The sequence below is a fragment of the Arachis ipaensis genome, chromosome B1 (assembly GCF_059453495.1).
Source record: "Arachis ipaensis isolate K30076 ecotype BB chromosome B1, ASM5945349v1, whole genome shotgun sequence".
NCBI lineage: Eukaryota > Viridiplantae > Streptophyta > Magnoliopsida > Fabales > Fabaceae > Arachis > Arachis ipaensis.
This window is the reverse complement of record NC_142436.1, coordinates 1,153,457-1,180,799: the sequence shown is the minus strand read 5'-3', so window position 1 is coordinate 1,180,799 and position 27,343 is coordinate 1,153,457. Positions and strand designations below refer to the sequence as shown.

At 31.0% G+C, this 27,343-nt stretch overlaps 2 protein-coding genes and 1 non-coding gene across 3 annotated transcripts; 2 read left to right on the top strand and 1 right to left on the bottom strand.

The window, feature by feature from the left end:
• Positions 1-3,748: 3,748 nt before the first annotated feature.
• On the top strand, positions 3,749-8,746 carry LOC107628445 (ASC1-like protein). Its single transcript, XM_016331134.3, has 7 exons — positions 3,749-4,193; positions 5,487-5,716; positions 5,859-6,014; positions 6,484-6,669; positions 7,257-7,441; positions 7,864-7,933; positions 8,299-8,746. Exons 1-6 carry the CDS (start codon positions 4,047-4,049, stop codon positions 7,893-7,895), a joined length of 936 nt encoding a protein of 311 aa, XP_016186620.1. The 5' UTR covers positions 3,749-4,046; the 3' UTR covers positions 7,896-7,933; positions 8,299-8,746.
• A 969-nt stretch (positions 8,747-9,715) lies between these two features.
• Positions 9,716-16,278, top strand: LOC107643871 (inorganic pyrophosphatase TTM2-like). Its single transcript, XM_016347621.3, has 11 exons — positions 9,716-11,062; positions 11,155-11,269; positions 11,455-11,650; positions 11,739-11,852; positions 11,943-12,116; positions 12,190-12,384; positions 13,152-13,274; positions 13,340-13,446; positions 14,038-14,164; positions 14,747-14,995; positions 15,959-16,278. Exons 1-11 carry the CDS (start codon positions 10,726-10,728, stop codon positions 16,190-16,192), a joined length of 1,971 nt encoding a protein of 656 aa, XP_016203107.1. The 5' UTR covers positions 9,716-10,725; the 3' UTR covers positions 16,193-16,278.
• A 107-nt stretch (positions 16,279-16,385) lies between these two features.
• LOC107628554 (S-adenosylmethionine decarboxylase proenzyme) lies at positions 16,386-17,952 on the bottom strand. Its single transcript, XR_015902145.1, has one exon. It is a non-coding gene; the product is annotated as an S-adenosylmethionine decarboxylase proenzyme (transcript).
• Between the last annotated feature and the right edge of the window lie 9,391 nt (positions 17,953-27,343).

Below are 27,343 nucleotides of genomic sequence, written 5' to 3'. Positions count from 1 at the left end.
TTTATAATTTTTTTAACAAATATTCTTTAAAAATTCTCAAGAATAACTCCCCTTAAATAGACTGATCCTCATACATCCTTTTAAAGAAATGAATTTATTTTACAATTTTATTGTTGCGATTTATTTATCTAATATACATATTCAAAAATTTAATAAAAACAATAAATAAACCAATTAATATGTTTATTCTCTTATATACACATATATAAGAGGGGACAGCCAAAAAAAATTGCATATATATGAGGACATACCAAATAAATAGTCAAATTAGCTTTTGAAAGATTATTTATTTTTTAAATTAGTTCCTAAAAGATATTTTTAATTAATTTGTCCTTCAAAGATTTTAAGTTAGTGATTTTAGTTCTTCAGTCACTTTTGTTATTAATTGCGTCAAATTTTGTTGATATGACATGTTAAGTGATACCACAATACACATTTAATAGTTCTAATTAGCAGCTAACACAGTAGCGTTTGGTGGAGAGACAGAGACAAAAAGATTGCGACTGAGAGACTGAGACTAAGAAACAGAGATTGAAATAAATCTTAGTATTCTGTTTGATGCAAAGTGAGAGACAGAAATTGAAATAAGAATGAAATTCTAATTTAATGTGTACAAAGGGTAAAATTAGAATTAATTAATTGAAATGAAGGTATTTTAGGTATAAAATGTTATTAAAGTTTCACTCTCCACTCTAAAAATTTTAGTCCTCTGTGTCCCTGCTTTTTTTAGATACTGAAATACTGAAATTTTGGAGACAAAGATAAAATTTTTAGTACCAATCTCTAAACTAACAAATATAATACTGAGTCTTAGTCTCTCAATCTCTATTTCAGTATCTCAAAACAAATGCTACCGATAAGTTTATGAAATTAGATCAAATCAATCTCAAATTGAGAAATTTTAATGTGTCAAATTTTTTCCTCGATTAGAATTTGATTTGATATAATTTTATAAACTTATCATATTAATAATCAAATTTTAACACCGTCAACAAAAAAAAAATGACAAATTAAATAACACAGCTAATTTAAAATTCTTGAATGATAAATTTAATTAAAAAAATTATTTAAAAACTAATTTAAAAAATAAATAATTTTTCAAGACGAATTTGACTATTTATTCTGTTACAATCTGTATATTACGGCAGGTTCATTTAATGTAAATAGATTGAATCATCCACCATCATCACCATGAGACACCATCATGAGCTACATCAATGTAACCATCCACCTCCATATATTTTAACCTAATTTAATCAAACTTTGATATTAAAAAAAAAGGGTAATTTCCTACGTACATATAGTAGTGTACGTAAATGGTTCAACGGAAATGTTTAATAATAAAAAAAATTAATTAAAATCAGTTAAAATTTATCTTTTTATTATTTATTTATTATTATAATAATTAATAAATATTAAATAAAACAAATTTTAATTTTTTTTACTTTCTTAACATTATCGATTGTTTAATTATGACATAATATTAAATATAGAAAAATTTTCAAGTGTACCATTATATCGGTGTTTCAGTTATTTTTAACTGTTGATCTTAATTATAAAAAATATATATAATATATATAATTAAGATCAATAGTTAAAAATTACTGATACACCAATATAACAGTATCCTTAAAAATCTTCCTTAAGTATATAGTATTTAAGAGCCTCCATTTTTGTTGTCAGAATTTATTGAATGAAGAACTAGAAAATGAAATAAATGAGTAAGTAGTTAGTAGTTGGTAGCAGCGTACTTATATATGTACTAGGTAAATAAATAATAAATAAACCTAAGTCTGTTAATGGTAAAATCTATGTGGATCCTATAGTAATGTACATGTATTGTTATACTTATACACCATACGCTTTCATTTGTCCCTATCTCACTCTCTCTCTCTTATAATTCATCAACTTGCACCAATAACTGAAACCAAAGGCCAATTTCGTCAACATCAAAGACCCAAAATGTTAACATTATTTTTGTATAACTATAGGAAAATTTTCAAGTGTGCCGTTATACTGGTGTTTCAGTAATTTTTAACTGTTGATTTTAATTATAAAAAAATATATATAATATATATAATTAAGATCAACGGTTAAAAATCACTGATACACTGATATGACGATACATTTAAAAATCTTCCCTAACTATATATTATTATAAACAATAATACAACCCATTTTGACAATGAAATTTCTGTTGTCTATTATTTTTTTTTTTTAATTCATTTTTGTGTTTTATACTAAGGGGACATTTAGTTTTTTCTTGGGGGAAAAATATTATGCATGGACCATTTATTTTTAATTTATAATGCTTAAAAAATATTATATATGTGTATGAAAACTAAAAATAAACAATTGTACCTATTGTGAATCATATATTAAATATATTTTAATATTATACGAAGGTTTTTTCAACTTTTGTGGAGAAATTTTTTTCATACATTTGAACCATATTTAGCATGTATTTCAGAAAGAGAATCAGAAATTTTTTTATCGTTGCTTTCATTTACAATATTTTAAGATTGACTCATCCTTAAATTAAACGTTTTTTTTATTAAAGAAAGAGTATTATATTCTTTATTAATTAAATAAATTTTAATTTTCTATTTATTATATTTTATATCAATACTTACGATTTAAAATTTAAAATTTAAGATTTAGGATCTAGATTTTAAAAATTTTAAAATTTGAAATATAGTGTTTAAGATTTAGGATTAAAAAATTATTTTTCCCTCAAAATTATAGTAAAAAAAGTAAATAATAAATAATTATAAATGTTTTTAAATATATACTTTATTATTAGAGAGCCAACTAAATTAGATGAAAAAAATGATCATCCCTCCAAAATAACTTGAACTCATAAAGCCAAAATATTAAAAATGAGATAAACTTGCAATAAGTATCCAAAAATTAAAGTTGTTATCACGTCATTAATATTTTCAAAAATATTTAAATTTAATTACTAAAAAAAATAATTTTAAATAAATTTATGTTGATAAAAATATTTAACGCCTTTTCGAATGGAAAAATCATATTATTTTTATTAAATTATTAAAATAATATTTAAAACTTTATATTACTAACAAAATACGAAGTATAAATGATAAATAAATTTTTAAAATATTTAAAAATACGACAAAACTTAAATATATATTCTCAAAAAAATTTTAGATATTTGATTTTATACGTTTTTTTCAATTATAATTAGAAAATAAGATCGTTTATAGTATAAAAAAAATCTTTTTATCTTTAAATTTGGGCTTTTGTTGATTTATGTTTTCTTTTGTGAATAACTAAACATTTTTTAAAAATAAAAAATCTAATGATTTTTTTTTTTGGTGACTAAAAAAAAAAAAATCTAATGATTAAATTATGTATTTTGTATATATATTCTAAATAATTATTTAAATATTTAAAAAAATTGAATTAAAATGTAAAATTATCTGTCAAATACAGAATTTATTTATTACTTATTCAAGAACAAAAATACTTTTCGTCATCGTTTCATCGATTATTACTCAAATAGTATAAGAAACATTTTAAGTGCACTAGAGAGTATCGGTATTTCAATTATTTTAACAGTTGATTTTAATTAATATATATTATATATATTTTTTATAATTCATATAAATGATTAAAATAACTGAAATACCAATATTCCTGATGTATTTAAAATGCTTCCAATAGTATAATCTTTTGATACTCACCTAAAAATCGCGGAATATTGTTGTCAATTTGAATAGTGAATATGGTGGCATAGGAGAATAAGAGAAGAAATAAGTAAAACAAATTAGAGAGAGAGAGAGAGAGAGAACACATAACAGTAGCGAAAAAGGGGGAATCTGAAAACTTTTTACGATCAAACACTTTGTGAGCTTTGTTCCGATGAAGAGAAGAACAATCGATGCGTTTTTACTTATTATTACTAACATTATTACTCTAAAACCTTCTTCCAGATTCTGATTCTGATTTTCCCTTACTTTCCCGAGAAAATTAATTACTTACCAGATTGCGAGGAACAGAGAGAAAAAGATTCGTTCGTAATAATGGATTTGATTCAGCAGCTCAAGTCCTTGTACTCCTGCGACTGGCACCAAGAATCTTTCCCTGACTACCATGATTTCTCAATCCTTCCGTTCTTCTTATTCTTCTTCCCTTGCATTCGCTTCTTCCTCGATAGATTCGTCTTTGAGGTACACTTTCTCCTTCGATTCGCATTTCGTTTTTGTGTGTTAATCATTGAAAGCGCAATTAGATGTGAACACTAGGTTTGATTGAGGTAAGTACAATTGCGATTGCAAGGGCTTCCACATTGAAGTTCGTAATTCTTTTTTGTTAGTGTTTTGATGGTGCCGTTGACTTGAATGTATTGTTATTTACGTTTGTTACTTGTTACTGAGTTTTCATGAGAATTTGTTGAGGAACGGAGTTTTTGAATATAATATGTGTGAGCTGTTGTATCAGTTTAAGGAGTGTTGTTTTGTGCGGCATTCTTGTTATTATAGTTTCAGAGGTGTGAGATGGTTCCTACACTGTTTAGCTTGGGGGTGATTACAGTAGCTTCAATGTGTTTTTGAATCCCTAAATTCAATCCAATTCTGTTATCTGGAGCTCTGTTGAGGTTGAGGGTTTTAGGTAGGAGAGGAAGAGATAGAAACTAGAATTATATCAAAATTATTACGTTGAATAGGTTGGATTAGAAGTTTGTGCATTGTAGATCAAATCTATAAAATTTCATATCAATCTAAAATCATTAGACATACTCTTTTATAGATCAAAATTGATAGTAATATATAACAGTTTCAAATATGCATGAATATGAGTTGTCAGTCTTATTGATGTTCAATTTTCACAAAATTCAGTGCAAATAAATGGTGTAATTTTGCTTAAAATAACACTGGTGTGATTTGATTATATATAAAGTAAATAACAAAATTGATTCTATGCTATCTTCACAGATATGCCTTGATATTTTATGATATCTTCTTTACTTCTAATGGGGGCTTCAGCATCAACATTTTGATCCGTTTTTGCTTTTCTTTATTGGTTTAGTGTGTTTATCAGTGAGGGTTTCGTTAGCTTTCTTCACAAGCTAATTAATTTTATAATGTTAACATACTTTTTTGTTAAAAGAGCGAAAATGCTGACCCTTCATCATTGGAACTTCCAAAGACAATGAATATCTGCATGCTTCATCCCCCCTCCCTCGTTCAGGATAGATGGTAAAACTGATTTTAAATATGTGTTGTTTTAGGTGATTACATTCTTACTTTATATAATCTTGGTAAAATGTAAGCTTCTTTTCTCGTCTTATTTTTTCATGTTATTTTTCTTTATGCTTTTCATCACTTGTTTTTTCTATCAAACTGTGATGATGCTAGGAGTCATCATTTGGTGGCCTTGCACTGTGGTCGTTCTCTACTTTTAGAATTTTCTATTTCTGGTTCTAGTTTGTTCAAATAAACTGAAGTAAACAACATTTACAGAAATTGGGTAGACGATTGATATTTGGAAAGGGGCATAAGCAGCTGGATTTCCAGAATGATGAGAGAAGAAAAAAGATTAGGAAGTTCAAGGAATCAGCCTGGAAATGTGTTTATTTTCTGTCAGCAGAAGTTTTTGCTCTGTCCGTAACTTATGATGAACCTTGGTTTACTAATACAAGAAATTTTTGGGTGGGGCCAGGGAGCCAGGTCTGGCCAGATCAAAAGATTAAGTAAGATTATTTGCTTACAAGTCCAGTTATTATAGTTATCCAGTTGCAATGTTTAATATCTTTCTGCAATCATTTTCCCTTGCTATAAATTTTGTGTTCAAATTAAGTCTGGTGATAGAGTTGTAAGCTCTTAACATTTCAGGTTGAAACTGAAGGCACTCTACATGTATGCTGCCGGATTTTATTCTTACTCCATCTTTGCTTTAATATTTTGGGAAACACGGCGCTCTGACTTTGGGGTGTCCATGGGTCACCATGTGGCTACTGTCATTCTCATTGTGCTGTCTTACATTTTTAGGTGTGTTAATTTCTTATTGTCTTGTCATGCAAGTTTTTTTTTTAATTGTAATTTCTTTGGAGATACAAGTCTATAATTTTCTTAATTTGTTTGTGTTCATTTATATTTCTCAAACTTCAAACTGAAAGGGTTATATCTGTGAGGATTCTTGATTAAATCATGCTAATTCCTTTCATTTTAAAATAATGTCCTCTTTTCACAATGAACTTGTTCATAATGAGTTGAGTTATATGGTGAATTTTAACTTACTAATGGAAATCTAAAGGATAAATACTGTATTAAAATCTTAAGCATCAATGGTAAATACAGTCATAGACACCATATTAACCATAGGTTCATAGTAAAACACATGAGAGAGATTGTGGTCCTATTGCACACGCTAGTTCTAATGCTAATTGATATAAATACACTTCATTTTGATATTTTTATATAATGGTATCATTTTTCTCTTCTATGTTAACACCTTCAGGTTTGCTCGTGTTGGATCTGTTGTTTTAGCTCTTCATGATGCTAGTGATGTGTTTCTGGAGATAGGGAAAATGTCCAAATACAGTGGTGCTGAAATAATTGCCAGCATTGCATTTATTCTATTTGTTTTATCTTGGGTCTTATTGCGCCTCATTTACTACCCATTCTGGATTCTCTGGAGTACAAGGTTTGTATTACTTGTTTCTCAATATACATTACCTTTCCTTCGTCTTTCCATTATAACTTTATGGGACAGACTAAAGTATGAAACACAGTCAGATATGCCTAGGGCCACTGTTTGCATTATTTTGATTCTTTGGCATAGAATTCACCCAAAAACACACGGAACTCCAATTCTGAGCAGAATTATAATTATTTTGTGAGGGTTATTTTGTATATAAATCTTGTGCAATCTTATTATATGAACAAGTAAAATAAGGATTTCTCTTCCATGGTTTTTTGGTTTATTATTTATTTATTTGTCTGAGTATTTGTGTGTTTTTTTTGGGGGAAGAAAAAAGAAGAGAAGGGGGGGGGGGGGTATCATTTGTTTTCCTTTAGCTTTGTGGTTTCTTTTTGGTAATCTTTTATCCTATGTTGTATTTTCCCCTTCCTATCAAATAATAGCTCATATAAAATATTCATTAAATTAGAAAGAAGATCTTTCCATGCATAAATTTCAACAATTGATTATGAAGTGTAATACTACAGTTGTTGGTTGTCTGTATATCGTTGCTTTTCGATGCTCAGTAGTTTTACATCTCTCTTTGCCAGCTATGAAGTTTTGCTCACATTGGATAAGGAAAAGCACAAAGTGGATGGTCCAATATATTATTATGTGTTCAACAGTCTTCTATATTGCTTGCTTGTTCTGCATATATACTGGTGGGTGCTGATATTTCGGATGCTTGTTAGACAAATTCAAGCAAGAGGAAAACTTAGTGATGATGTTCGATCTGGTAAGTTGAAAGATCCTGGCTTGCTAATGTAAACTCTTGATTCAAAGAACATTGTTCTCAATATGTTTTGCATGCTTAGTGTGTGTTCATGGAAGTAGACATGCTTTAGAAGTTCTGGCACGAGTTATTAATTTGTGTCATCTGAATCTGGTATCTGTATTGATATGGTAGCTAGGTTTTGGTTGACTTCTTCCCCTTAAATTGCTTCCTTCAATGTAATTGTATATGATTGTAGGACATCTTTGTGCCTAAACACATTGCTGTCTGAAGTTTACTTTTATTCAATAAATCTTGATGAATTTACCTCAACTATATTGCTTTATTTTCAGTAATAGCTTCAGCCTGTAAAAGTTTCAAAAGCTTAATATGAATTTCTTCCAACTGATTATTTGATTTCAAACTGCTGCATTTCCATTATGCAGATTCAGAAGATGAAGATAGCCATGAAGATTGAGATGGAAAGCAAGACCATAATGTAATTTTAAGGCAAAGGTGAATTTTGAATGGTGGCAACTGACAAGTTGTTTCACACTTTGGAGTTCTACAAATATAGTCACATTTTTATGTGGAATCATGTTTAATATAGTAGTTAATTATATAACATTTAAAAGCCTTAGAAGGGTATTCCACAAGTAAAATGGCTTGAGCAATTGACACTCATCAAGCCATTGCCTCTCTCGTGATGTATGTTTTGAGCATTGTGTTTCTCTTGAGACAAGATGGAATTCAAAATGTCCATCGTGTTAGGTTTCAATATAAATAGATATAGAAATTATAGGCATCTGCACTAGTTTTATTTAATCTTGTGTGTGTTTTCCTTAAACTGAGGTAGATGTTGCCTGGTTTCTTTCTTGCAGATGAATTGTCTTAGCTTCGAAATTCTTCGGCACTCTTGGCCATGGATGCTAAACTTTTTTCAAATGTTGATTCAACTTTTTGGAGTTTGTTGTTGTGGGGGGGTATTCATACTGATTTCAATTCAGGCAACAGATGCTAATTTCAACAGGCAGAAAGTTGGACAGAATTTTGAATGTTTTAAACTATTGGTCTATGCATTCCACCTCCTCGGATTGAGGTTTGGTGTCTGACATTTTGTTGTGATGATAATGTCTTTTTTTTACATGCTTTGGTATTTAATTTCCTCAATTTAATTAAGTGTAAAGCACTAGGAACAGGAATGTTTTCTGGTTATTTCTTGAACAAAATTGTTTTAAGACTTGGTTGTCATAGATATTAGTGGTGCTGAACTTTGCCAACATTATGTTGATTTGAATATTATAAATTCTAATTCTGATGAAAGAAAAATAAGTGAAAAATGTTTGGAGCAATGTTAGAGGATCAACACAATTTATTGTTTTTAACTTTTTATTCAACAATTAGTCAATAATATTTAAAAGTGTGCTTAAAGTATAACACTCGAATTTTCATTTTTTTTAATTGAATTCTTGTTGAGGAAATTTAGTTCAAAATGACTTTCTTCCTTTGACTTGGTACTATTAATTATCGCTTATTCAGTTATTCTTTCAAAACTTATTTTAATTCATTCGTCGCTAGTGTTTCATTAGTTTCCGCTATAAGTGCTAAGGTAACTTCTTCTATGGATGATAATATGGGTTGAATATAAAATATCTTCAAATTTGCTATAGTAAAATATCTTGACTAGTATAAATTTAAGTTATAACAAGAACACACAAAGGAAAAGGTTAATTGCATATGAACATAGAATACAAAATAACCAACGCTATATAAATTACTTGAAACACATTTTATACACATACATATCAAATATTAACAGAATCATAAATAAACATGTATATATTTTAATATTATCATACAAGAAATAGGTAAGTTTCAAATATTATTCTAGTTCATAATTAGATGCTCTATTAAATTTAAAAGTTTATATGATTGAGCACAGAATAGATTTAAAAGTTAACTAGTTTAAAGTATATTTTCAATGCATAAAAATTAAATCATAAAAATGTTATATAAATACGTTGATAATAATAATTCTTTCGTTAATAAATAAATAATTCAGAGCTAATTTCTCTCGTTATGCATAAGCTCTGTTCTTTTTTGTGTTGTTCCATGGAAAGGATCAAAGACGTATATATGAATAATATACGTAGGTTTGTGACACCTTGAAATTATGGCCATGCATCTTTGTTGTTATCGCTGAACTCACCACTCATTGAAGGATACCTTGCCACGGTGAGCAGTGTTCTTATGATCATCACATATAACAAACAATACACATTATTGGATCCCTTTTCTATGATTCACTTACCCTTTTGCATTCTCTATATTTTGCTTGCAAAATTCTTCATATCACACGTTGTTCTTGTTATTGTGCTGTGTTTTGTTCTCTTTGTTTTCCTTTGTTTTTACACGGATTCTCATTGTTTTGGTTTAAGGTTTTTCTCCTTTTTGTTTTGGTTTTTTTAGGGTAAACCACAAAAAATCACCTGAAATATCTTGGGACGGACAAAACTGCCTCCAAATTTTGTTATTGACAAAAGTGTCCTTAAATAATTTTGAATGTGCCAAAAATGTCCAACTGTGATCAGAAACCTGCTCTGTTAATGGAAAAACATGACATGGCTTACTTGTTAATGTTAGAGTCTCAATTGCCACATAAAAAGTTCCGTTTGCCATATCAATGTTTTCCGTTAACGTTGAATGTTTTAGTTCACGAGTGTGCATTTTTGTCACATTTTAAAATAATTTGAGGGTATTTCTGTCGACAACAAAATTTGGGATTATCAGCGACAAAATAATTTAGGTGCATTTTTGGTGGTTTATCCTTTTTTTGGATGATGTGTTTTGAATCAAAATGTTGTTTGTGTTGTCCTAGGTTGTTGTGCATAGAACATGCATATGGTCGTGTAAACTTTGCGTTCCAAATATTCAGCTCTAGAACCAACTTGGGTTGATTGAGTGGTTAGCTCACTTGTCCGCTTAAGAAAGTATCAAGATATGATGAGAAATCAAAATATTTGGCTCTAGCAACTAGAGGGATATATTAGAAGTCTTTAGAGAAATGACTTTTATAAGGAGCTATAAGATCTTCCTTTCAAAAACAATGAATGTTTCTGGTTTTCATCAATAAGTTTAATGTGTTCTATTACATATACTTGCACTAATGGTGGAAGAAGCTATGATATATTTTTGAATAATTATCTTTAACTAGCTACAATTTACAATAAGGCACTCAGACAATGTTTGATCCATGTAGTCGATTCTACCTAAGGGGGATCGCTTAGTCTCTTATCGGAATTCCTTCAATGGCTGAAGATACTTTGGATCTTGATTTGCCTCATAGAAGTTCCGGCCTTTTAAGAGATCGAGTTCATTTGGTTAAAAGGAAAGACTTGGATCGCTATGAGATCGCAGCAATCCAAGATCAGTTATCATTCGAGAAAGGATTCTTTATAGTAATCCGCGCGTGCAAGATGTTGGCGCAAAAGAATGATGGAATGATATTGGTAGGTGTGGCAGGTCCTTCAGGAGCAGGGAAGACTATGTTAACAGAAAAGATCCTAAACTTCATGCCAAGCATTGCAGTAATTTCCATGGACAATTACAATGATGCTAGTAGAATTGTTGATGGAAACTTTGATGGTAAGATTTCCATTTTCAACCTTTTTGTTTATTCTTTGATCCTTTTACAGTCCTAAACTTCTTTTCTTTTCACCATATGTCAACTTGAACAGATCCACGCTTAACGGATTATGAAACATTGCTCCCAAATTTACATGATTTAAAGGCAGGAAAGGCAGTCCAGGTTCCTATATATGATTTCAAATCGAGTTCACGAACAGGATACAGGTTAATTCTTTGATATTTGTTTCGTTCGCTTAAAAAATTTGTAATTGTTTTAAGTATTGCAATAAATTTAGACTTCAAATGCAGATATGGTTCATGATAAAAGCAATATGATATCGTCTGATCCATGTAGTTAGCGCGCCTATTGGGAAAAGGCTTTCTCATTGAAATGTATACTACTTTTTCAGAACTGTTGATGTTCCAAGCTCCCGAATTGTGATCATAGAGGGAATCTATGCCTTGAATGAGAAGTTACGGCCGCTATTAGACCTTCGAGTATCTGTCACCGGTGGAGTACACCTTGACCTTGTTAAAAGAGTTATACGCGACGTACAACGAGCCGGACAAGAACCTGAAGAAATCATTCATCAAATATCAGAAACTGTTGCATTCCATACCTTCTCTCCATTCCCTTTATATCTAAAAAAAGTGAAAAAAGTTTCAAGAATTTCTCAAAATTGTTCTTTTGCAGGTATATCCAATGTACAAAGCATTTATTGAGCCAGATCTTCAAACTGCACACATCAAAATCATTAACAAGTTCAATCCATTCACTGCATTCCAAAGTCCTACATACATATTAAAGGTTAGTGTCCTATTTATATATACTTGTTCATCAAAACTTCAAAGAAATTCTAGTTTGTTTTCATATGCTTGTGATTGTTTGATATTGTAGTCAGCAAGGAATGTAATAGTGGAACAAGTTAAAGATGTGATCTCCAAAGATTTTCGCGAAACAAAGGAGCAGACTTATGACATATATCTTCTACCTCCTGGTGAAGATCCAGAGAGTTGCCAATCCTATTTACGAATGCGAAATACAGATGGAAAATATGTTCTTATGTTCGAGGTTCGCCTTGTTCTGTTTCGTTACCCTGCATTTTAGACAGATTTCATAGTGAATAACCAATAACTTTTTTCAGGAATGGGTGACAGATGATCCATTTGTGATATCCCCGAGAATCACTTTTTCGGTCAGTGTTCGTCTCCTCGGAGGACTAATGGCGTTGGGATACACAATAGCAACCATCCTTAAAAGAAACAGCCATATCTTTTGTGATGATAGTGTTTGTGTTAAACTAGATTGGCTTGAGCAACTTAATAGACATTATGTTCAGGTAATGCTACAATTAGCCCATTTCATTCCATCTATTCAAAAATATTTTGGAAATTTAGTACATTCATAACTCGGTGTATCTTTGTTATAAACTGTATCCAAATACATAGAATTGTTAAAGTATTCTTATGTATCAAATTTCCAAAGAGACTGACATTTTAGAACAAAGAGGATAGATCATATTACTAGGATTATGCACTTTAGATGCATAATCTATGTATATATATTTCAAGTGTGTTGAACTGTTGATCAGAGTGGTGGAATACGTCTGATTTTATACGTGACAAAAATGTATTTTAAAAACTTAAAGATAAATTTTATTGCATTGCCATAAGTGTTGGGCAGCAAAAAATGAGCATAAACGTAAGCTAAGCATAGTAGAGATGAAGATGCTTAGATGGATGAGTAGTCAAATACGTATGGACAAAATAAGGAATGAGAATATAAGAGTGAAAGTTTGAGTACCGCCTATTGTTGAGAAGATGCTAGAATCTCGTCTTAAATATTTTGGCCATATGAGGAGAAGATCGACAGAGCGTCCGGTTAGGAGGGTGAATCAGATAGAAGATATACAAGAGGCAAAAGGTAAAAGAAGACATAAGAAGACCATACACGAGGTGGTCAAAGGAAATCTACGTGTAAACAATCTTACTGTAGACATAATAAGACTCAATTATATCGTTTGATTCATGTAGCCGATTCACCTAGTTGGATAAGACTTTGTTATTGATCTTTGGCTGATAGAACTTCTGGTGTATGAACAAACAGGTACTTGGAAGAGATCGTTTACTTGTAATTAACAAAGCGCAGCAGTTGGGTCTAGAAGGTTCCTACATTCCTCGAACCTACATTGAACAGATTCAACATGAAAAGCTTGGAAATGAAGTTATGGTATGATAACTTCTCTTCTGCTAATATAGTCCCCTATCAGCATTCTTTGTCTAATTCTTCTGCAGGCCCTGCCGGAAGATTTAAAGACGACGTTGAGCCTCGACGAGGACTTTGCGTCGAGCCCGAAAGAATTTGCTGACCAGGTTTCCATGACCATGAAACATAAGCAAATGTAAATATTTCATGGGATTTGCTTTGATACTCTTGTTCTTCATGAGCATATGATGTCTTTCTTGTACTTCATGGCTGTAATTTAATCATGAATTTTAGTACAATTTTAGTGGAACATGTGGCTAATTTTTAACTACAAAGATCTACTGAGGTTTTCAGTTAACATGTTTTGTTTGTAAGAATTGAGAATAGCATGATCATTAATTTCTTTGTTTTTGATTGATCTATAGAGGAATTGACATGATTTTCTTTTCTATGGGGGCTAAATGGTAAATTATAAAATGATTTGTATGTTTTCCCCTAAATAGTTAAAGGTGCGTTTGGTTTACATTTTTATTTCCTGTTTTCATTTTCAGAATATTCAGCTTTCAGAATTTTGCGAAGGAAAAAGGAAAAACAGGAAATAAAAAAAAAAAAAACAAGATTTTGTGGTTTTCACCATTTTCTTTCTTCTTCACAAAATCTTGAAAATAGAAAAAATATTGAAAATAAAAGCAGAAATGAGTCACATACCTTTCCATTGTATTAAGTACTTCATAATAAGTTGCTGTTAATTTAACTAATAATAAAACTTTCCATGTGTCTTCAACAGAGGTTTGTCTAGATCATTTACAAATCTAAGAGACAAGAATCAAGCCAAACTTGGAGGTTATGTCTCCAACAATAGAGATCTTCATGAAAGAAATGATTTGGATGAATCAAAAACAATGGCAAATGAGGTAAGTTTCATTTAATTTTGGTAATTTAAATTCTTGCAAGTACTTTACCATTGATTTATGTATTTTAGAAGTAGAATACAAGATAAAGTAGACAAGAATTCCTCCTTAATGTTTGGCTTAACTTTTTAGTGTAAACAATCATTAAAATGGTGGAAACTCAGGTGCAGTCGACTTCACGTAAAGTTGATACTTGAAACCCGTTAGATGATTTGACTGATTTAACTAAATTTTCATCTAACGGCTCTCAAATATCAACTTCACGAGAAGTCGACTTCACCTGAGTTTTCACCTAAAAAGATATCACAATCCTATTAGTTGTGAATATATTCACGCAATTTTCGACGAACATCCACGAATTTCTCTGTTTATTCTCTAATAGAGGTTACAAATTAAGTGAAAACTCAGGCACAGTTAAACTTCATATAAAATTGATAGTTGAGAACTGTCAGATGACAATTTAATCAAATCTGTCATACTCAAATCATTTAACGACTTTCAACTATCAACTTCACATGAAGTTAGAGTTTCCACCTACAAATTATTGTGCAAATTTTTTACTTGCAATATTTGTGCACTTGACAGGGAGCCATAACTAAACTTGTGGAAAGAATTTCTTGCTTATATGATAGAATGGATGATTTTACAAACTACATTGAAGAGATGAACTTCAAGTTATCTCTGAAGAAAATTTGTCATTGCCAACAAAATATGCACCTACAAGTTGGTTCATGCAATGGTTGTTCTTCCACCTCTTACTTCATCACTAGCTTGAGCAACGGTTCCTCCGTCGGGTCGCCACCACCAACTAAGGAGTTTATCTTAATGGATGAGGTAGTTTTCCTTAATGCTTACATCTCTCTTGTTTTCAGTATTATGATTTCTTGGTTTGTGAAAGTATATGCTTTTCGAGTAAACTATCAAAATAGTACCCAAAAGTTTACATTACTGACAAAAATAATCTCAAAAGATGTTAGCAACAAATAAATTCTCGAAAGATTTAAAAATACGAAAAAATGAATTGGATATTAAATATATATATTCTAAAAAAAATTTTAAAAATAAGATTTTGATACAATTTTTTTTGCAAGCATTACTAAAAAAATAAGATCTTTTTATTCTAAAATTTTGGTAATTTTATATCAAGTGAATTTTTTTAAAAAAGGTAGAAATCAAATTTTGCGCCGAATTTTTTGTGCATCTTCTAAATATTTATTCAAATATTGCCGCAAAAATTCGGATCAAATGGATAAGTTGTTTGCTATATAGGAAAGTGTTTTTTGTCACATAAAAAAATATAATATTTATTAATTATTTTTGTCATATTTTCAAATCATTTAAGATTATTTTGTCGATAATATATTTCAAAATCTTTTTGTTAATGCCTGATCTTATAGGTACCAAGTTGGTAATTAACTCTATGCTTTCCATTATTTGAATTATGTTCCAACTACTTTCATGTGACCTAAAATAGTTCAACGAGAATTAGTAATGAAATTTTCTTCTTGCATATGTGCTCCGCACGCACATAATAGAATAAGAGAAAAAATTTCATTGCCAACATGTTTGACCGAACGGTATTTTTTTTTTCGCCTACTCTGAATTCCCATTCTACCCCCAACAAAAAGTGAAAATCTATGATCCCAATTGCTAATCTCGACGAGTTGAAGAAATTAAAACTGGATTGAATGCTAGAAATAATTTGTTGTCAATGACAATGACATATCCAAATACATGATATTTTTTGCTTCCGAAAACTTACCATTTCTAATTGCTGTGAGTGCTCCATGGAATCAGATATCAGGTATTGTAAGGGGTCAGCATCAAATCATGCATCAATTGGACAATCTTAATAAACTACTTGTGGGGAAAATGGAAGAAAGGACTCACCAAACAAGCCCCATGAAGAAAGGTGCATTAATAAGTGCTACAACACATTCAGATTCAACTGGACCACAAGTTGTGATGGGTTTGGCTTTTGGTTGTTTGGGAATATTTTTTGTGATGGGTATTTTTTATAGATTGAGGTAGCAAGTAGCAACATTGACTTCATTCCTTATATTTTGTCCACTATACTTGTTTCAGTTGTACTTAATATAAGATTGGTAGTTGAAGCAGCTAAATTCATTCACCTAATATGCTACGACCTAGCTTATATAATTAAACTATTTATGCAAATACAATACAATAAAATTGAAAAAACAAAAAGAACAGGTCCAAATAATTGAAACTTGTATCACGATTCACTTAATAAGATTATTTCAATATTCGAATGGGAAATAACATCATAATAGTACATCAATATAAAAACCAGTTGTCCAAATAAGTGTTCAATCCATAACACCCCCATTATTCAAATTCAACACTCAAAAGATAAAAAAGATGCAAAGTAAACACAAACAGCTCCAAGCATAGAAGCATTAAGCACTGCCCCCAAATAAAGACCACAAACATGCACATGCAGCCTGAAAGGCAAGCATTTATTTATTTTTTACTTGAACTAAAACACACAACATTTAAGACACTAATTCGCAGAACTACACTTCTTCTTCTTCATCTTTCCAGAGTTTCAGAGGGGTTCTAGGTGAGCCACAGCCAGGAGTCTTAACAAATTTCTGGTAGAGAACAGAACCACCTCTTCCCAGCCCTTGGTAGCACCTCTCTTTGCGGCAGTATCCATCCACATCCAAAGAACAACTCTGCTTAAATGTATGGGTAGCAACATCCACATGAACAGCAATCAGAAACTCACTTGGATGGAAGCATGTCAGAACATTCTCGACCAACTGGTTGAGATTCAATGATTCCAAGTTATATCCGCATGCTTCAAAGCTGGCATAGCTGAAACCATCTTCCGGAGTAACATGAATTGTAGAAACAGCAGCTCCTTCTACAGAGTTCATTGAATAGCCACAAGGTTCAAAATCAAAATCGCATATCTGAGATTCCGGAAGGATACTCCTGATACCGGAATTGGCAGTCATCGTGGCTGCTGAATCAGATTGTTCTTTGTAGAAAACTGATGCTTTCTCTCTGTCCAAACCAGTCATGCACATCTCCAGAGTGTAAACAGAGTCAGACACTCGGACAGGCTCTGCTGAAGCAGAGTATACATGCCAATTGTGTGCTTTGTCTGAGCCACCCATAGTGTAAGCCATACTTCCTAAGCCAAGCTTCCCAAAGTAGGAATCCAAGACTGCTACTTCCTCGGAAAAGTTCCGATGGGGAAAGGGCTGAGCAGATGGAAAAATAAAACTTCCGCGGCTGTACCTTACAGACTGAACGTCAAGGGAAAGCATCTCAGCGAACTTCAAAATGGGTGGAATTGAAAGCAGCAATTTGGTAGTACCACAGGTTTTGATGATGATCTTGTATGGATAGACAAATAGGCTCGACTCAGAGAGAACGTATGAGTCAACTTCATCATTAGACAATGAGGAAACAATGGTGCACGCAGCCGGTGCTAAAATCTCATCCAACTGGGACTTCGTTAGAGACCTAAGGCCCTTTCCCTCAGGGTCAGAGAAGATTCCTGGGCAGAAAAAGGCTACCTCTAACCTCTTTTCAAAGCCTTCGAAACCAATTGCAGATGTTGCAATAGCCATAATTTTTCAGAGTCGAAATGAACACAATCAGAACCAAAAACTGAGTAGGAAAAGTAGGAAACAAGAACGATCGCAAAGAGGGGCTGGAAAGACGATATCCGGAGGAGAGCAGTGCGCAAAACCTAAAGAAAACAAAAGCAGCTAACAAACTACGGTTCCAATCGAGACGTATCAGGATGGCTTGCGAGCGCACTGCACAAAAAGCCATATAATTTAAAACGTATTAGCAATGGTCATCAACAAAATCCAAATAGTTTCCACAATACAACAAAGCAATATTATCTCATTACTTTTAATAAAATAAAACTTACGTTAGAGTAAGCAGCAGATCTGAACTTCTTGATTCCACCGTTTGGACGAACGTCTTCAATGCTGTAACCGAGGGGAGCTTCGTAGAATAATGATTTACTACTACTAGACTTCTTCTTGCCTCCTTTTGACTCCATTAGATCATTCAATCCTGCTTCGTAACAGCAAAAACTGAGAGGTTAACACAAACAGCTGACCAAATACAGAACAATGGCAGGATAAACAATTACATGATCAAGAAATATATCTAAATGATAATTGGTAACTCAAGAAGCCAAAACATGAGTACATAAAAAATTAAGATATGTATCTAACAAAACCAGACATGTAATACAATAAGACAAATAGACATGACGTGAAATCGTAAACTTGATCTTAAACTCCAAATTTGGGAACTGATTACTTAATCAAAATAATTACATATTCTAACGATTCCAAACAAAACAAAAAGGTTCACGACAGAAAGAAAATAACAACATAATAATTATAAGGGAGATAGCTAACTATGACATGAAGTATTATACTAGAAATTAATCCAAATAATATATTTTACGATGAACACCGAATACGTATGAATTTTAACGATTCTAAATATTGAACGCATATATATCAAAACCATCCGAACCATCAAACATACAACTTAAAGTAAAAAGAACATCACTTCCAATCCACAACAGAGATAATCAAACATGAGTCGCTAATCTAAATCATAAGATTGCAAGCTAAATAAACAAAACGTACCTGAATTGATAAAGTTTGTTACAAGAGAAGAAAAAACGAACGTTCTTCCTCAGATAAACTCTTCAAACACAAATCGAAAATTATACCTGAAAACTGCATGCGAAAATCGAAATCAAATTCAGTAAACGCCAGGACAAACGAAAAAGAAGAATCGGAGAATTGAAAAGTGCTTACGGATTACGAAATTGAGGGAACAACGAAGCAAGAAACGCAGTAAACGATTTGAGAAAACCCTAGAAGAAGTTGAAGATGAACAAAACGATGCGATTCGCCGCGTTTTGGAACGAGAAGGATGCGTGTGATGATTGCGTTGTGAATTGAGGGAGTTTATATAGCTCCTGGGGATGTGTTTTGACTATAATACCCTTTCCAATAATTTAGGTTCGTTTCATTATTTTATTTTATTTTTACCTTTTTTAAATACCAACCTTATCCCTAACAATAATCTATCTAATAATCTAATTCAAGTTGGGTTGGTTGTTAAAGATAAAATTTTTAAAATCTGCCTTGAAAATTCATTTATTAATAAAGTAAAGCATATATGGTAGTCTATCCATCTCAAAATAAATTAAAATGGTAGATAAATTTTTTTTTTTTTGTGATTTTTAATTTTAGTTTTAGTAGGGAAAAAAAACTCATGCCAAAGGGGATAACTTGTGAATGTTTGTCATGCAGTTTGAATTGATTAAAACAAAAAAAAAATCACAATTTAATTTAATTTAAACATTTTGAAGTTTTAACTTTAAATTAACTATATTATTTGTTTGGTTTTGAGAAAAGAATCTAAATTTTTAATTTTGAGTATTAAAAATAACAAGACATTAAATTAAGTATGAAAATGCATTAAAAAAAAAAGAAAGTATAGAGACAAAGTATATTTTAATAGATGAATAAAAAAGAAATTATAGAATGAATTAAATAGATTATTGTATAATTTTAATAGATGAAATTTATTTATCTTTCTCTGATATTATTTATTTGATTATTTACTATATATTTATCCCTATATGATTCTATCGATAATATTAGGACGACAAAAAAAATTATAATTTACTTTATTAACATTTATTATTATTATAATAATTAATAAATATTAAAATTTATTTTTGACTAATTTATTTTATTATCAAATATTTCCGTTATCATATCTGAAGCATAAAGTAAAGTTAAAATAATATTCACTTTATCTCTAATCAAACACAAAAGTTAAAAAAGTATATGAATCATAATCTACTTTCCATTATATTTTTATTCAGCACCATATGGAGCACAATCATAAGCACCTTTTAACTTATAAAATTATTTTCCTTGCAATTATATGGGATCAAATCATCAAAAGTTGTTTTTTTTTCCTTTGGCATAATAAAAGGTGATATTTTTCCTTTGTGAATTTATTCTAATTTTTTATTAAATTATTAAATTCTAATAATAAGACCTAAATAAATGCATACTTCAACTTTAAAAAATAATAGAAGAAGTAAAAATTCCTATGTAGTAATTATTTTTCTTGTCATCTTAACTTATATTTTCATTTTTTAATAGTAACACTATTTATACACTAAAATTCTGATACTGGTATAAAAATATAATTATTATTAATTAGCTATATATTAATTTATAAAAATAAAAATAATGTGTGTTAATTATTAAAAATTTATAATATTAAAATGGTATCGATTTAATTAACATGTATCTAAAAATATAAATTAAAATTACTATTAGTAAAAATTTTAAATTTTTTGTTTTAATAAATACACAATAATTATATAAAAAATTAAATTTTTGCACATTTTTCCATAATAAATTTTTTATTTGATAACTTTAATATTAGATATATATTAGCTAAATTCAAATAATATTTATTATAAGAAAAAAAAAAGACAAATAGATATCTAACTTTTTAATTCAAAGATACATAAGTCTTTAAGATTTTAACTAATTAAAAATATAAAAACGTCCCTAACTTTCTAAAATATAAAACATTTAATTTTTTTTACCTAAAATATATAAGAACAAATCGGTCTTTCAAAAGAACTTAGATGTCTTACGTTTTAAAAAGTAAAAAATATTTTTATATTTTAAATTAGTCGATAATTTATTTACCTTCTAGATACAAAGTCAAAAACATATTTTTCATTTATTCTTATTATAATTAATATAGAAATAAATTATTTTTCCAAGAGTTGGAAAATTTTCTGAGGCCAAAAATTAACCAAGAAAGAGAAAGAGAATGAGATTCGTGTAGAAGAAAAATTTGGTGTTAACCAAGTTGGGTTGGTCTAGTGGTTAGCTCACTAGTCCGCTTAAGCAAGTGTCGGGGGTTCGAATCCCGCCTTGTGCATGCAGCAACCCATTGGCCAGCGGCAAACCCTTAAATGGAGCTCAGTACCGCGACGGATTAGTCCTTAACCTGCCGGGTTGGGGGATACCGTGGGAAACCAAAAAAAAAAAAAAAAAAAAAAAAAAATTTGGTGTTGACCATGTTAAAGATGTTGATAAGATTGAGGATGTGGCTTGAGATTGTGGTGGAAAATAGGTGTGGCAACTTTGAAGCTTTTAAATGCTCATATAAAGATTCCAAGGTCCCCACTTATTACTTTCTTTTTTTAGGGTTTCTTTGTCTCCCTTCTTGTGACGTGTTTTTTTCTCCTCCGTTATTTTTATTTTATTTTTTATGTAAAAAAAATAAAAGCAATAAAAAAGTTTTCCTTTTCTTTCGGTGATTCTTTGTTTCTTTCTCAAGTTAGTGGGTGTTCAAACTTAGGCTCTCAACGTTTGTTTGTTTTTTCTTCTTTGTGAAAGAATTATTCTAAGGGAATATTTAGAGAAAGAAATGAGAAGCAACCATGTGGAATTTTAGACATATGTATATATGTTGGTCCAATTAATTGTAATATTACTTGAGGTCTCACATTATAGTTTTAGTAAAAATAATACTAAAGAACTAACATTATAATAGTCAATTTTAATTAATATTATATCAGATTATTAAATAAATTTATTATAAAGTTCAGTAAAGACGAATTTTTATTGAGTTTGAATTTAGATGTTATTATTTTGATAATTTACTTTTAATAAAATAATTAAAATCCAAAATTATACTGATATCCGAATTAAAATTTGGTTACAATAAATTAATTTTGCTAGGTAAACAATGAGATATGCGAACAACGTGAATAACGGGTTGTATTTCAAGTTTACTAATCATTCAAAATAAAGATGATATTTTAATTAATTCAAAATTTAATTTTAAAATTAAAATTAATTATTAACCTGTTGTTTAGGTTGTTAAAAAAAAAACGTTATTCTCCTATACTTTTTCTATATAAATTTAGAATAATTCTCCACATACAAGCATTTTTTTATACAAGTCTTTACAAGTCATTTATATTAACGCGCTTTGAACCGTTACTGCACGTTTTCACTGCACATTCTTATTCTTCTTGCTGCACGTTCTTCTTCCTCTTCCTCTTCTTCTTCTTCATTTCTTTCGTTTCTTGCCTTCTCTTTCTCCTTCTTCATTTACGTGCTTTTCTCTCTATTTTCTTTCTTCGTTATTCTCGATTTTCATTGTTTTTTGACATCAAGCTCTGAAATCGTTTTTGAAGAAGAAGAAGCAGCAGAAGATGAGGAGGAGAAAGAAAAAGAGTTCTGAATTATGCATAAGGTGTACTTCAACGAATTTTGGGTGTATTTCTTAAATCCTTTGGGTGTAGTTTTGTAATCCTTTGGGTGTATTTCTGTAATCCTTCGGGTGTATTTCTATAATCGTTTGGGTGAATTCCTGTAACCGTTTGGGTGTATTTCTGTAATCCTTTGGGTGTATACGCTATAAGAGAGAGCTAAAAAGAGGTGGACTGGACTTGCTTAAGCTTGAGTTCTTTCATAGGAAGGAATATAATAAGGCAATTGGTTTACATACCATAGAGCAGGCGCTTTCATATAACTAAGGAAAAGAGGACAAGAAATGAGAGTTTATGTCGCCTTCTTTCCTAGCTCTTTTCCTATACCCTGTTGTTTTGTTGCACCATAGGTTAGTTCCGAGCTAAACCTCTCCTTGTTGAAGGACAAAGCGGGTACTCATTCCCTAGTTGACCCCTTACCTATCAAGCCTCCGGGCAAAGGTGCCTTCACCCCAAGGAGACCAAGCGCAAACTCTTGGAAGAGATCGACCACCTCTGACAACTACTCTAGTTTCTTCCCAGCAGAAATGCAGAGGAAGGAAGTTTGTCTTGGGATTTATTTCACTCAGGATTGGATTTCTCTACCAGGTGTTCTTCCCGTTGCTTTGGGGGTATTCACGTTTGGCATATGCCTGCTCTGACAGAGATCTTTGGAGATGATTTCGTACTCCAATTCGGTGGTGGAACCTTAGGGTTCTGTAATCGTTTGGGTGTATTTCTGAAGTTCCATTATCTTCAAATTTGGCAAGAAACTCATTTTCATGGAGGAAGAAGAAGAAGAGTCGTTCATAATGCATGGTGAGTAGCGCGCTTTGGAAACAGGAAGTGGTTGAATAACGTGCGTTTATTTACTCTTGAATGTGGGAGTGTAATGCGTGTGTTTTGTTTGACTTGTAAGACTTGTAAGCCAAAAAGACTTGTATGTGTAGCAGGCCTCATAAATTTAAACTTAATTTGCACATTTACACATAAATTAAATCAATCAAATTCAATTTATACTCAAAAAGTTCTAAATAAATAAATCAACTCCAACTACTTCAATTTAGTAATGTAAGAGTTTAGAATTTGGTAACTTATTAAATCGATGCGGTCAGGATAAATTTAAAAAGAGACAAAGATATAGATAAATCAAATCAGCTTAATTTGATTTATGTCTTAACGCATTACAAAGTAAGATAATCTGATTTAACAAGTGTTATGTCCTATAAAAACACCTATAATATTTGCTATGGTCTAAAATCAAGAGTGTTAATGGGACGGGTAGGGCAGATTTTTCTCTACCCGTCCCCTCCCCGCCCTATAATAAATAGAATCCACATGCTTCTACCTGCGGGTAGTAAAAATTGAATCCTAACTAACTCTCATGAGTATCCATTTCGTTTCTACTCACTCCTATAATTACTAAAATTCAATAAATAAAATTAAAATTAAAATTTTATATAACCATCGTTATATACATACATAAATTAAAATAAAAACTTAAAAACGATATAATATTATTAATTATTTTACATATATTATATATTAAAATTATATATATTTATACCGAGGTGGGTAGGGCGAATATTATTACTAAATCTGATCCCGTCCTGTCCAAGATCCTTACTAAAAATTCGTTCCAAGCGGGTAAGATCGGGGTGAAAATCCGTGAATTCGAGTAATATTGTCATCCCTATCTAAAATGACACTCGCAATAAGTAGTGATGATAATTTCTTAGTTCTTGTTAGTTATAGAAGAAGGATTAAGAAACAAAAAATGCAAGAGATAATAAACTTAACTAATAAGAATTCAATGAATGTATGTCTTTTTTTTTTTTTTTTACAGAAAAAAACTTTCATTTAAGAAAATAGCCAAACGGCACTTACATATTGCAGAAGAAATATTAGATCTAAAACTAAACAAGAAAATGGATAAGTTCTATGTTGAACTATTGTCTGAAAAGAGGTGCAAAGTTCGATTACAAAGAATCTTATATAAGAGAATCAGAGATTCGTTACAATCTCTTTTGTTTTTAAATCTATATAGGAAGTGTTGCACCACAAAAATTTATATTCTCTTCTTCTCATAATCGGTCTAAATGCTATCTAAAACTGTAAATATTTCTATAGATAAAAGGCTCTCGTTGTATCTTCATCCTAAATATGCAAAAACATCACCAACATACCCATAAAGGAGACCAATACACCACAAATGGGAGAAAAACTCCACAAAAGGGATTATTTAATCTAGATCTGGATCTCAGATATAGATCTCTATAAACAGAAAATAACAAAACGAACAAGCAACAAAGCAACAACAGAATAAATAAGGAGAAACAAAAGAAAAGAGTTGCGAAGGGAAGAAGAGAATGATAGTGGAAGGTTGTGGCCGGCAGAGAGAGAGAGAGAGAGAGAGAGAGAGAGAGAGAGAGAGAGAGAGAGAGAGAGAGAGAGAGAGAGAGAGAGAGAGAGAGAGAGAGAGAGAGAGAGAGAGAGAGAGAGAGAGAGAGAGAGAGAGAGAGAGAATGTGGCTGGTAGGGGTGTTCATGGCCCGGCCCAACTCGAAGACTCGACCCGGCCCCGAACCTTTTAGGGGCTAATTTGGTGTGATTTCACCAGGTATAGGGCTGGGTAAGGGTCTCAAAATTAGATCCGGTCATTATTTCGGGTCAGGTCCGGACCATAGTTCATGTCACCCGAATTCGGCCCGGTGGCCCGGTCATCATACACAATTAATATTTTGTGTTATTAGTGAATGATGATGACTATTCTTATGTGAAATTTAAGTATTTTAAACCTTAATATTTTGTGTTATTAGTTATTATAAGACTATAAGTTAATGTTTTATGTTTAAAATGCATAAAACTTTAGACTAATGCATAATATTGTGTTATTTGTATTGATTTAAATATTTGGTGTTATTAGACAATATTAGTATTGATTGTGGTTATGCTTTAATTTTAGGGAAGGGTTGGTTCTTGTTATATTTTTCTAAGTGAATTTTACCATGTCAAATCATGGTTGGAGTCTTGGAAATTTGGATATTTTCACATGCTAACTTATAAGAAGGTAATGTTAACGACCTGGTTTTCACCCAGTATAATCGTGACCCGAAAGTGTGTAGGTTTCATCGGGTCTAGGGTCGGGTTCGGATCTAACAAATAGGCCTGGTATATATTTTGGGTCAGATCTGAGTTACATCAAATTCGGTTTCACTCGACCCATGAACACTCCTAGTGACTGGTGAGAGTGAGAGTGAGACACTGAGAAGGGAGATATGAATGGTTTGGGAGGAAGAGAAAAGAAAAGAGAACATGAAAAAAAAAAAGGAAAGATATTTCACATAAAAGAAAAGTAGTAAAGGAGAAGAAGAGGGCCACCGTAGCCCAGACTGAAGCGATGGCGGCGGCCCCCGGACCGCCCAGATCCCACGAGTGAATAGAAAGTTAGATCTACATTGAATCTCACCTGAATCGTCCCATCTATCCTCATGAGGAGAAGTTTGGTTTCAAACCCCAGTTCGAACAGGAGAAGTACGCCATGCTAATGTGCCTTGGATGATCCACATCTCAGGGTCAGGCGCCGATGAGCACATTGAACTATCTATGTGGCTGAGGGGCGCGCTCTACCACTGAGCTAATAGCCCGTCGTGTGGGCCTCGGAAGACTTCAAACTTATTTCTTTTGCGTGAGAGAGAACTTCAATAAATGTATGTCTTTATCTAATAGTCAACTAATTTTGAGAATAAATCAAATTTTAGCTAATTTGATTTTTGCATAAATTTATAAATCGAACTTAATTAATTTGATTTACATATATTTAAAAAGAACAAACACGTAATTAAATTAAAATAAGGATATCTATATAATTTTAAATTTTAATTATTTTATTAAGGTAAATTACCGTTATTCGAAAGTCATTTTTCTTGTATTGAATGGCTTTCAAAACTTTCTCTTTTTGGTAAAGTAGTTTAAAATTAATTTTTGTGGTTGGTTACATATATATTGGTAGTAATTTCCTTTTTATTAAGAAAAACTTTAATTGGAATGGTAAACTATCTATAGTTCCCAACCTGAAGGTGTGGTACAGCCCTAAATTTTATTTCGATTGGATAAGATTTATTTCATTATTTTCGGTTTCTAATTAAATATAGATAAGTGTGATTAAGTATTAACGAAAGAAAAACTGGAAAAGATATAACCAATAGACATTGGTTAAAATCTAAAATGATTTGTGAGTGCAAGTAACTACAAAATAATATAAGTTTAATTATTCTATTTGTTGAGTTTACAATAGAATTTTGACTTCTAATAGATACAAAGTAATATGAAATTGAACACTACTTATAATGATGTACTCGTTATATATTTTGTAAAGAGAAAAAAGAATATGAAAGATTTCTTCTAACTAACTCTATGAGATGATGTGAATAAGGATATTGTTATTGTTATTGACTTCAATTACAATTCTAGAGACGTATATATATAGTATTTTTATGCTATAATTTCAACAAATAAGAATAAAATTATCCGATAAAAAATTTCTTACTAAACATTTTGAATTCTCTCGCATTAAAACTCATTTATTTTACTTCCTAAAATTACTCTTATCCTTCCTTTATTCTCACAATTCTCCACCTCGGTCACAATTTAAAATCTACTCAAATTTTAGACGATCAAAGTATGGTATTTGTATCCTCATGCCTAACATGGAATAATATTGAGCAATTCCAAACAGTGTTGGAACTTGCTTCCTGATACTACTTTAGTCAGCATGTCTGCGGAATTTTCATCTGTGTGTACTTTTACAAGAGAAATGTTGCATTTCTCTATGACATCACTTACGAAGTGATATCTTACATCAAT

Coding starts and splice junctions, on each gene's coding strand:
- LOC107628445 (XM_016331134.3), top strand. CDS start 4,047: ATGGATTTGATTCAGCAGCTCAAGTCCTTGTACTCCTGCGACTGGCAC. Junction 5,717..5,858: donor TGGCCAGATCAAAAGATTAA/GTAAGATTATTT, acceptor TTAACATTTCAG/GTTGAAACTGAAGGCACTCT. Junction 7,442..7,863: donor TAGTGATGATGTTCGATCTG/GTAAGTTGAAAG, acceptor TCCATTATGCAG/ATTCAGAAGATGAAGATAGC.
- LOC107643871 (XM_016347621.3), top strand. CDS start 10,726: ATGGCTGAAGATACTTTGGATCTTGATTTGCCTCATAGAAGTTCCGGC. Junction 11,063..11,154: donor TGTTGATGGAAACTTTGATG/GTAAGATTTCCA, acceptor CAACTTGAACAG/ATCCACGCTTAACGGATTAT. Junction 14,165..14,746: donor CAAAAACAATGGCAAATGAG/GTAAGTTTCATT, acceptor TGCACTTGACAG/GGAGCCATAACTAAACTTGT.